This window comes from Hypanus sabinus, chromosome 2, assembly GCF_030144855.1.
Source record: "Hypanus sabinus isolate sHypSab1 chromosome 2, sHypSab1.hap1, whole genome shotgun sequence".
NCBI lineage: Eukaryota > Metazoa > Chordata > Chondrichthyes > Myliobatiformes > Dasyatidae > Hypanus > Hypanus sabinus.
In genome coordinates, this window is record NC_082707.1 from 167,672,475 (window position 1) to 167,684,925 (window position 12,451).

Consider the following 12,451-nt stretch of genomic DNA (forward strand, 5'->3'; position numbering starts at 1 on the left):
ATTCATGTGCACGTACCGCAAGAGCGGAAAAATTATCACTAAGTGAGCTAGCATTTGCAAAGGACCTCCATAGAGCTTAGTTCATAAGATTTGAAGTTGAAAGCCAGGATCTTAAATTAGGAATAAAGATGTTATTTTTGGCCTTCTTGGATTATCACTGTATAGTTAACGTAGCATTTCAATAGGAACTATGTTTAATGTTTGGGAAAGCTTAGTGTGAATTATTTCAGTTGGCAAAGTTTCTGCAAGTGCAAATATAAACAAAGCTCAAGGAATTTCTTTACTGATCACTGAGACAGGTAACATGAGCTGGTAAAGGTCTGCCTTGTAGCTTTGACTCAAAGGTTACTTTCAGTATAAATTAGCTTTTACACAAAGCAGAATGGTGCCTGACAGCTCAATTTGCAGCACCCTGTAGTTAGCAGTTCCTGGAAGTTTTCCATGAGATTATCTGTTGAACAGTTGCTAACTCGAGGAATTTACACTTACAAGGAATTTCTGCATGTTTCCTCGACTCCTGATCACTGGCTGACTTCTGATTAACTGAACATTTATATTCTAGTATAATTGCATGAACACAATTAGTAAGAAATGCCATCGGAAAATCATTCAGTTAAAGTTGTCCAAGTATGTATTGTCACTTCTGTAGATCCACAGAGGCATTCAATCAATTGTCACAGTTGAGATTTGTACACCATTTGACAAAACATGATTTTGAATGGGGGGTCACTTCATTAGGTGATAGCAAGGGATGAAGGAAGAAGGGAGAAAAGATTATTTTAAAGCCATGTATAAATTTAGATTACATATTTTGTTGCTAAAGATGTTAACTGAATGAACATCTGGAAAACTTTTAGACAGAACTATTCCAAATATTTTGTGGAGACACAAGGCGCTGCAAATGCTTGAATACAGAATTTTTAAAAATCTGCTGGAGGAATTCAGCATCTGTAGAAGAGGTGAAAAGAATTGTCACTGTTTTGGGTCCTGCTGCAGACTCTCAATCGGAGACTGTCGGTACCTTCAGCTGAACTCTGTCTTTTGTGTGTTTCCCCCTAGCTGTCAGTCTGTGATTTTGTATTGCCGTGTGCTCTTGATTGCTTCTGTGCTCCTGTCCCCGCTCCTGCTCTACTCCGGCCCCTGTATCACTGAGTACTCCATCTCTCACCTGTTTCCCATTATTACCTGTATTGCTGCCACCTGTGTCTCATTGTGCTCCACCTGTCATCTGCCTCTCTGTTTATTGCTCAGTGTATTTTCTTCCTGTGGTTTCACCTGTTTCTTGCCAGATTGTGCCAGTGAGTTTTCCTGATTCTGGTTTTTGAATTTCTTTGGATGGTTTGTGATGCACCATCAATAACTCTTGGAGACTGGAAGTGAACGATAGGCTTTTATTAACAGCAGAAGGGAGCATGACATCTCGAAGACTGAGGGAGGAGCAGTGCCCCAATTGCCTTTATACAGGGGTCTGTGGGAGGAGCCACAGGAGCAGTCTGCAGAGGGACGTGTCCAGACAGGTAAACATAGATTACCACAGTTTGCTCTCTGCCTGAACTTTGACGCTGACTTTGTTTGTACCTCCTGGTTACTCAATAAATATCACAGTGTGCACACTACTTGGTCTGCGAATGGATCCCTGCTCCAGCAGCTGGATGGTACAATCTGGCCAGAATGGATCCAGCAGACCCTGGTTGTCTGAGAGCTGCCCTGGAACAACAGGGAGTGATGCTGGGAGACACCAGAACCAGTTGGACTCCGTGCTCAGGGCAGTGGAGACACTTCCTGCCAATGTAACCGATCTTGTGGCCCAGACTCAGTCCCTCCAGCTGTCCCAGAGTGCCCATCAACATTCTGTGACCACATCTTCTGCCCTGCCCTCCACATCCTCGCATGCTCCTCCCATCCAAGGGTCTCATCGACCTCCTCCAGAAAAGTACTCAGGTGAGCCTGGTACCTGCTGCTCTTTTCTTTCCCAGTGCACACTCATTTTTGAATTATTACCAACAACATTTCCATCTGATTGAGCCAAGGTAGCCTATGTCATCACCCAACTGTCTGGTTGGGTGAGAGAATGGGGAACAGCCGTCTGGGAGACAGGCTCACCTTTCTGCATCAGTTTTCATTATTTTCTGAGGAGATGAGAAAAGTATTGGATCACTCTAAACATGGGAGAGAGGCCGCCCGGGAAATGCTTCACATGCACCGGGGCACAGATCTGTGTCAGATTACACCTTAGAGCTCTGGACCCTAGTCACCTCCAGCGGCTGGAACTCGGAGGCACAGGACGACACCTTCCTGAATGGCCTCTCCGAAGACATCACAGATGAGATGCTCCACCTATCATCTGCCTCTGTTTGTTGATCAATGTGTTTTAGTCCTGTGTTTTCACCTGTTTGTTGCCAGATAGTGCCAGTGTGTTTTCCTGATTCTGGTTTTTGGATTTCTCTGGATGTTTTGATCTCTACCTGAACTTTGACGCCGACTTCGTTTGCACCTTGGGATTTGTTAATAAATATCACAGTGTGCACAGTACAGGGTCTGCGATTGGGTCCCTGCTCCAGCACCCTGACAGAGACATCAATATTTCTTCTCTCCAGAAATACTGCTTGACCGTCTGAATTTCTCCACTCTGATTTTTACTTCAGGTAGTTTATATTGTTACGTACTTGTGACATGACAGTGGTACCCTTGTCACGTGACTGGGGTTGAAGCTATAATGGTCTTGTGATGGTGGAGTGACGTCATTTTAGCGCCAGTAGAGATCATGTGACAGGTTTTTTTTGCACGTTATGAAAGGAAGACCCCACCCTGTTAGGAGGGGCAGTTCGTGGCTGGATTTGCCAAGTTGACTTCATGCCACTGCGTGATTTAATGTGATGACGCAGTTTAGTTGAAGGATGAAGTTTTATCTAATGCCTAAAGTTTAAAAGGTCATTGCCAGCAGTTTCTTTACAATACTGCTAGTTTGAGAATCAGTGGAGAGTGAAGATCGTTCAGGAGTTAAAGATCGAGGAGGATCGATTTACGACTGTGAAACAGGTTCGACCTTATTTAATCCTTATTTGGAAAGGAATTCGTTGACTGTTCTCATGTTAATCTCTGCGGGGTAGCAGAAGATTGAGGACAGTGTGATAAAGGAAAGGTCAGTGCCTTTAAGCCGTTTCGTTCCGTTTCATTAATTCTTCGTGGGAGAAGTTCGACGCCGGGGATCGAAGCAAAAAGACGTGAAAGAGAATTTAAATCGTCTTATAAAGTCTCTCCTTTTAAATGGACTGTGAGCATTTTGAACTTTTGGCAATACTTTAAAGAACTGTTTTTGCAACATCGCTTTAAGAACTGTTTGAGCTGCATCGCTTTAAGAACTGTTTAAGCTGCCGCACAGCAGCTGTTTCCAGTTACGTTGGTGTTTGTTTATTTTTGGGGGGTTTGCTTTCAGTGTCTAATAAACGTGTTGTTTGTTATAAAAGCCCTTGCCGAACTCATATTTATTGTTGCCGGAATACGTAACATAAATGTGCTGTCTTTACGACAGTTATTTAGTTTATAATATTTTCGCTTAGTAATTCATTCAATAGTATTTTCTAGTTAGAATTAGGAGTGTTTAAAGTATATTCATTGCATGTAAAATATATCGGCATGTGATGACGTCACATCCGGTTTCGCCGCGTCTTGTGGGAAAATACCGGTTTGAAATTAGCGCGAGGGTGGGGGCTTTCCACGAGGCTCACCTGAGCACAAGTAGTTTTGCAGGCATGAGAAATCACAGTGAGAGCAACGCTGTAAGTTAATAGATAATCGATATATTGAACTAAGATGTTAATGCCGATCCTGTTAGAAGTAACGACGGTAGATAATGTTTATGCTTTCGTTAGTTAAAGAGTCGCGGATAGTTTGCATGGAAGTGTATTTAAAGTAGTCAATGGAGCAGGTAAACTCTCCCTGTATACTGCACCTTAGTGTAATGTAGTTATAGTCACCTTTGCAAGTATTTACACTTGAAATGTGATATTAAGGAAGGAACAAATACTGTATCAATCTTGTATTGTTTTATCAACAGTTTTCACCATATGTTAATGTGAAGAGTGAACAGTAAATGGTTAATCTTACTGCGATCTGGTTTGCATTGGCTGTGGTTTATCCGGACGTTAAATTCGGCGTTCGTTACACCCGAAGGAGAACGTTACAATAAATATGGGGGCTCGTCCGGGATTGGATCGTTTAAGTTTAAATGCTTGCTAACTTTTGAATCAGTTTTTTGGAAAAGGGGAATACTTGATTCTTTTGTTCGATTGGCTTGTGAGTGTTTTTCGGCAACAATGAATATTAATGAGTTTCTGGCTTCGCCAGGCGCAGAGTTATTAGTGAAGGCAAAAAAAACTGAGGTATCTGAGATAGCTCGTAGATTGCAACTTAAAGGTATTTTGATGACTACATCTAAGGCTGTAATACAGAGAAAAATCGTGTCACTCTATGTGGATTCGGGTGTTTTTGATGATTCGGTTTTAGAGTCGTTTCCAATAAGTGATCTGGAGATGCAGTTGCAAATTGAACAAATGATGTTAGAGCGTTGTAAATTAGAGGCTGAACAAAAGCAGAGGGAATTTGAATATGCAATGGAGGAATGAAGGTCTGGGAATCAGTCTTCTGGTTCTAAAAAGCCATTTGTTGCTAGTCAAGAAATTAAATTGGTCCCTCCATTTAGTGAAACAGAAGTGGAAAGATATTTTCAACATTTTGAAACTAATGCTCGGATGTTAGAGTGGCTGAAAGATAAATGGTCAGTGTTGTTACAGAGTGTAATTAAAGGTAAAGCACAACAAGTTTATACAGCTTTAACAGCTGCGCAAGCACTTGATTATGATATTGTGAAAATGCATATCCTAAACGCATACGAATTGGTCCCAGAAGCTTATAGGGAAAGATTCAGAAGTTTGAAAAAGTCTGTGGATAAAACTTATGTGGAATTTGCCTATGATGAAGCTGTGTGTTTTGAGAGATGGGTTTCTTCTAAAAATGTAAATGGGGACTATGGTACATTGAGAGAGCTGATTTTAATGGAGGAATTTAAAAGAAGCATCCCTGTTGAAGTAAGGATGTACTTAAATGAGAGGGATACTGATAAATTGCAGGACTGTGCTAGATTAGCTGATGAGTATGTTTTAATCCATAAGAATAAGTTTCCTCAGGGCAGAATTTTTAAGAGGAAAAATAACATGGAGACTCAAGGTAAATCAGAAATTAAATCAGAACTTAATGAGAAAGGTAAGGAGGAAGGAAAACCTGTGAAGGAAAAACAGTTTGGTCTTATTTGTAACTATTGTAAGAAGCCTGGCCATGTAATAGTTAATTGTTTCAGATTGAAAAAGAAAGAGAAGGAAGCAGTTCCAGACGCTTGTGTGCAACATACTGAAGCACCTGTAAAGTTACAGGGTTTGATAAACACAAATGATGCTTTGTTAGAGTCTGACCAGGTTAGAAAGGGTTATGATCATTTTATAACTGAAGGGTTTGTATCCTTGAAAGAAGGATCTACTCTGGTGCCAATAAAAATCCTTGGGGATACTGGAGCTTCTCAATCACTGATGTTAGACAGTGTGTTGAAGTTTAATGAAGAGTCTGATACTGGTGAGGTAAATTACGTAAGAGGTGTTGGGAGTGATCTTGTGCCTGTACATTTACATAACGTAAATTTAAAGTCAGGGTTAGTTACAGGATTTGGTAAAGTAGGATTACAGCATAGCTTACCTGTGAAGGGTATTTCTTTATTGTTAGGTAATGACTTGGCAGGTGGACAAGTTTTTCCTGAAGTGCATTTGACAATGGAATCAGAGGAACCAGAGTTGAATTCTAACACAGATTCTTCCTGTGTTGTGACTAGAGCTATGGCTAAAAAGATTGATGCCCAGAATGAGGTTGTTACTCATGACTGTTCAACTCAGGATTCGAGTTTTGAGGATGTGTCAGAGACTTTCTTACCTTCGTTGTTTGAACAAGATTCTTAGAGGAAGTCTGACTATGAAGATTTATCTCTGTCTCGGAAGGAGATGATAGCAGAGCAGAATAGAGACTCTGAGATTATAAAATTAAGAGAACAAGCTTTACTAGATAGTGAAATTGAGAAGGTGCCAGTAGGATATTACTTGGAAAAAGGAGTGTTGATGAGGAAGTGGAAACCGCCTACAATTCCCGCCAGTGAGGTTTGGAATGTTGTTTACCAGGTAGTTGTCCCGAAAGTTTATCGAAATGAGATTTTGACTTTAGCTCACAATGTGCCTTTAGGTGGACATCAAGGGGTAAGGAAAACTGTGGACAAGATATTAAAACATTTTACTGGCCTGGTCTAAGGAAAGATGTGGCAATATTTTGTAAAACATGCCATACTTGTCAAATTGTGGGTAAACCAAATCAGGTTACACTAGTAGCTCCATTACAACCTATTCCAGCATTTGATGAACTGCTTTCTAAAGTTATTGTAGATTGTGTTGGTCCATTACCAAAGACAAAAACTGGTTATCAGTATTTGTTGACGATCATGTGTACTTCGTCTAGGTTTCCAGAGGCAGTACCACTTAGGAATATAAAAGCTAAAACAGTGACAAAGGTTCTTATAAAATTCTTTACTTATTTTGGACTACCTAAGGAGATACAAACTGATCAAGGCAGTAATTTTATGTCTGGATTGTTTCAACAGATAGTTTATAAATTGGGAGCTAAGCAAATTACTTCATTTGCATACCAACCAGAATCACAAGGTGCCTTGGAGAGGTTTCATTCTACCCTCACGAATATGATTAGGACATACTGCATGGAAAATGAAAGTGACTGGGATGAGGGTATAAACTTACTTTTATTTGCAGTAAGGGAATCGGTACAGGAATCTTTAGGTTTTAGTCCATTTGAACTTGTGTTTGGGCATAGAGTTAGAGGACCTTTAGCTTTATTAAAAGAACAGTGGATTAGTAAGGAAGTACACACTAATTTGTTGGACTATGTTTTGAAATTTAAGGACAGGTTACATAAAGCTTGTAGCTTAGCCAAGGAAAATTTACAGTTGGCTCAGGAGAAAATGAAGACTTGGTATGATAAAGAAGCTAGGATGAGGATGTTTAAGCCTGGAGATAAGGTGTTGGTTCTTTTCCCAGTGCAGACAAATCCTTTACAAGCTAGATTTCATGGTCCTTATGAAATTGTGTCTAAAATCAATGATGTGGATTATGTGATTTAAAAACTCCAGATCGTAGAAGATCAACACAACTTTGCCATATAAATATGATAAAATCATATTTTGAGAAACAATCTGATACTGTGACTGTTGTGGTTAGTGAGAATGAGTTTGATTTAACTGGGAACATGATAGATGATTCATCTGACTTTTTTTCTAAATCCAACATTGTTTCTGTTAGGTTACCAAATTCAACCATTCTGGAAAATATTGATGAGAAATTAGCACATTTACAGTTAGAGCAGAAACAACAGATGAAGGAATTAATTTTTAAATATAAGGAGTTGTTTCCAGATGTTCTGAGAAGGACTACTATAGCTTCACATGATGTAGATGTTGGAGATGCCAAACCTATCAAACATCCATATAGGATGAACATGGAAAAATGTGAACTTGCTGAGAAAGAAATTGAATATATGTTAGAGAATAATATCGACATTCTAACTCGAATTGGAGTTCTCCATGTGTTATGGTGCCAAAACCAGATGGTAGTATTAGGTAGGTGAATGCTGTAATGAAAACAGATGCATATCCAATTCCTAGAGTAGATGATTGTGTAGATAAAGTTGGAAAAGCAAAGTTCCTTACAAAGGTTGATTTATTGAAAGGGTATTTGTGTGTTCCATTAACAGACAGAGGTAGAGAGATTTCTGCATTTGTAACTCCATCTGGGTTATATGAGTATAATGTTCTTCCATTTGGGATGAAGGATGCCCCAGGTACTTTCCAGAGGATGATTAACTCTGATTCAGGGATTGAAAGATACTGATGCTTATATTGATGATTTAGTGACAGGAAATGATACTTGGGAAGCACACATTATTGCGGTGGAGAAATTGTTTGAAAGGCTTTCAAAAGCTAACTTAACTATTAATTTAGCTAAGAATGAATTTGGACATGCCACTGTGATTGTCTATCTCAATGTTGAATGTACAATGCAATTTTTTTTATGGAGTGGTTTTTTTAAATTGTAACACTCCTACTGTATTGTGTTATAAGCTGTTGTATGATGGTATTGTATGTTATGTATGTTATAAAATTTATACATTTGTTATCTTGTAAGCAGTTGTTAAAAATTTTTGTTCTTGTCAGACCAAAAATGTTTTTTTTGGAGGGAGGTGTTACGTACTCGAGACATGACAGTGGAGCCCTTGTCACGTGACTGGGGTTGAAGCTCTACTGGACTTGAGGTAATGGTCTTGTGATGGTGGAGTGACGTAATTTTCCCGCCAGTAGAGATCATGTGACAGGTTTTTACAGGTTATAACAGGAAGACCCCACCTTGTGAGGAGGGGCAGTTCGTGGCTGGATTTGCCAAGTTGACTTCATGCTACTGCGTGATTTAATGTGATGATGCAGTTTAGTTGAAAGATGAAGTTTTATCTAATGCCTAAAGTTTAAAAGGTCATTGCCAGCAGGTTCTTTACAATGCTGCTAGTTTGAGAATCAGTGGAGAGTGAATATTGGAGTTCAGGAGTTAAAGATCGAGGAGGATCGATTTACGACTGTGAAACAGGTTCGACCTTATTTAATCCTTATTTGGAAAGGAATTCGTTGACTGTTCTCATGTTAATCTCTGCGGGGTAGCAGAAGATTGAGGACAGTGTGATAAAGGAAAGGTCAGTGCCTTTTAAGCCGTTTCGTTCTGTTTCGTTAATTCTTCGTGGGAAGTTCGACACCGGGGATCAAAGCAAAACGATGTGAAAGAGAATTTAAATTGTCTTATAAAGTCTCTCCTTTTAAATGGACTGTAAGCATTTCGAACTTTTGGCAATACTACTTTAAAGAACTGTTTGAGCTGCATCGCTTTAAGAACTGTTTGAGCTGCATTGCTTTAAGAACTGTTTGAGCTGCATCGCTTTAAGAACTGTTTGAGCTGCCGCACAGCAGCTGTTTCCGGTTACGTTGGTGTTTGTTTACTTTTGGGGGGTTTGCTTTCAGTGTTTAATAAACGTGTTGTTCGTTATAAAAGCCCTTGCCAAACTCATTTATTGTTGCCAGAATATGTAACAATATAATCGGACCCAACTCTGTCTACTGTAACACTATTGCTGTTAAACTGCTAACCATCACCATCCCTCTGAACTATATAACCTTGATGACATTTCTTTTAAACAGTCCAAAACAATCTGACTCCTGTGCTCTCATGAACCACTGCCCCATTTTCAAAATCCCCGGCTGTTCAAACATGCATGTTCCTAGCCCACAATTCCATCATTGCATTTTCTGCAAGTTAACCCATGTTTCCCCGGTGTAGTTTCCCAACTTGTTCCTTTGACATGGTTGAGTTTCACTTTCCACCTGCAGAGGTTTGCCCCCATTATCATGCTGAGTGATACTGTTGTTGCCTGGATGATGACAAGAGAAGTCAAAGCCAAAGTAAAAGCAAAGCAGAGGGCATACAAGGAAGCAAAAATTAGTGGGAAGACAGAGGATTGGGAAGTTTTTAAAAGCTTACAAAAGGAAACTACGAAGGTCATTAAGAGGTAAAAGATGAACTATGAAAGGAAGCTAGCAAATAATATCAAAGAGGATACTAAAAGCTTTTTCAAGTATATAAAGAGTAAAAGACAGGTGAGAGATATAGGACCGATAGAAAATGATGCTGGAGAAATTGTAAAGGGAGATAAGGAGATGGCAGAGGAACTGAACGAGTATTTTGCATCAGTCTTCACTGAGGAAGACATCAGCAGTATACCGGACACTCAAGGGTGTCAGGGGAGAGAAGTGTGCGCAGTCACAATTACAACAGAGAAAGTACTCAGGAAGCTGAATAGTCGAAGGGTAGATAAATCTCCTGGACCAGATGGAATGCACCCTTGTGTTCTGAAGGAAGTAGCAGTGGGGATTGCGGAGGAATTAGCAATGGTCTTTCAAAAGTCAATAGATTCTGGTATGGTTCCAGAGGACTGGAAGATTACAAATGTCACTCCACTGTTTAAGAAGGGGGCAAGGAAGCAAAACGGAAATTATAGACTTGTTAGCTTGACATTGGTGGTTGGAACGTTGTTGGAGTAGATTGTCAAGGATGAGGTTATGGAGTACCTGGAGGTATATGACAAGACAGGCAGAACTCAGCATGGTTTCCTTAAAGGAAAATCCTGTCTGACAAACCTAGTGCAATTTTTTGAGGAAATTACAAGTAGGCTAGACAAGGGAAATGCAGTGGATGTTGTGTATTTGGATTTTCAGAAGGCCTTTGACAAGGTGCTGCACATAAGGCTGCTAAACAAGATAAGAGCCCATAGAATTACAGGAAAGTTACATACGTGGGTAGAGCATTGGTTGATTGGCAGGAAACAGTGGAAATAAAGGGATCCCATTCTGGTTGGCTGCCAGTTACCAGTGGTGTTCCACAGAGGTCTGTGTTGGGGCCACTTTTTACGTTGTATATCAACTATTTGGATTATGGAATAGATGGCTTTGTGGCTAAGTTTGCTGATGATACAAAGATAGGTGGAGGGGCTGGTAGTGCTGAGGAATCAGTCTTCAGAGAGACTTGGATAGATTGGGGGAATGGGCAAAGAAGTGGTAAAGGAATTACAATGTCGGAAAGTGTACGGTCATACACTTTGGTAGAAGAAATAAACAGGCAGACTATTATTTAAATAGGAAGAGAATTCAAAGATCTGAGATGCAACGGGATTTGGGAGTCCTCGTGCAGGATACCCTTAAGGTTAACCTCCAGGTTGAGTTGGTGGTGAAGAACACGAATGCAATGTTGGCATTCATTTCTAGAGGAATAGAGTATTGGAGCAGGGATGTGATGTTGAGGCTCTATAAGGCACTGGTAAGACCTCACTTGGAATACTGTATGCAGTTTTGGGCTCCTTATTTAAGAAAGGATGTGCTGACATTGGAGCGGGTTCAGAGAAGATTCACTAGAATGATTCTGGGAATGAGAGGATTAACATATGAGGAACGTTTGACCGCTCTTGGACTGCACTCCTTGGAGTTTAGAGGAATGAGGGGGGACCTCCTAGAAACATTTTGAATGTTGAAAGGCATGGACAGAGTGGATGTGACAAAGTTGTTCCCCATGGTGGGGGTCTATTACGAGAGGGCATGACTTAAGAATTGAAGGGTACCCATTCAGAACAGATGTGAAAAAAAATTTTTAGCCAGAGGGTGGTGAATCTGTGGAATTTGTTGCCACGGGCGGCAGTGGAGGCCAAGTCATTGGGTGTATTTAAAGCAGAGATTGATAGGTATCTGAGTAGTCAGGGCATCAAAGGTTATGGTGAGAAGGCGGGGGAATGGGACTAAAGGGGAGATTGGATCAGCTCATGATGAAATTGCGGAGCAGACTCGATGGGCCAAATGGCCAACTTCTGCTCCTTTGTCTTATGGTCTAATGACCATCATTAAATCCCATCGAGAACATCTTTTCACTTCCTACCCTTATTATGTGGTTAAATTGGTAAATTTGTTCATTCTTGTCACATGTACCAAGATGGAGAGAAATGTTGATCTGCATGCTATCCATTCAAATAATTTGATCACATCAGTATAGCAAGGGGAAGACAAGGTTGTGTAAGGGGAAGGCAGAATATAGTGCAGCAACCTCTGCAGTCAGCAGTCCATTTCATCATGGTCTTATAACAGCCAGATGAAGCTGTCATTGGGCCTAGTAGTATGGACTTTCAGGCTTTTATATTTTCTGCCTGATTGGGTGATAAAATCCCTTCAGTGGCTTTGTCACATCTGACACACAATAAGTGGATGTTGTTCTTGAGGATGCATTCATAGCCCTAGAAACAGCAGCAGGAGCAGTTCCTTCAGTTCCTCGTGCCTTCTTTTCTTTTCCTCAGCATTACTTTCATGCTCTGATCCCTGATCTCTCAATTACCTTAATATTGCAAATTTATTTACGTGTCTTGAATCTCCCCAGTGCCTCCACGCCCTTCTGTGGTCATGAATTCTAGATTCACGAATGGATGGGTGAAGAAACATTTTCATCTCAGTCCTGAATGGATAGACCTAGTTTTGAGATTTTGACTTCTGCTTCTAGGCACTCCAGCCACTCCTTCTTCAAAATCCTAGAGAGAACTGGTCAATGTGCATAACCTCCCCTCTGCCTGGTGCAGGAATTACTTTGGTGAACCCCCATTGCACTCCCCTTGTCACAAGTATATCCATTGAGACAAGACCTCTGTAAGTAATTCTCATCTTTCCCATGACATAGAAGGAAGTTCTTCAGCCTCAATGGCTCCACAGTCCATTTCTCTG

The 12,451-nt window shown here is 40.4% G+C and overlaps 1 protein-coding gene across 3 annotated transcripts in view; it reads left to right on the forward strand.

Annotated features, from left to right (window-relative positions):
- eml1 (EMAP like 1) overlaps positions 1 to 12,451 on the forward strand; it is a 263,264-nt gene that overhangs the window by 11,454 nt on the left and 239,359 nt on the right. The window contains exon 1 of one of the 3 annotated variants that reach the window (XM_059958978.1): positions 3,253 to 3,274. The exons of the other annotated variants lie outside the window; for them this stretch is intronic. Coding sequence (XP_059814961.1) covers positions 3,268 to 3,274 — 7 coding nt within the window. The 5' untranslated portion in view covers positions 3,253 to 3,267. Of the gene's footprint in view, positions 1 to 3,252; positions 3,275 to 12,451 lie in introns of those variants that run through there. 3 annotated transcript variants of the gene reach the window in all.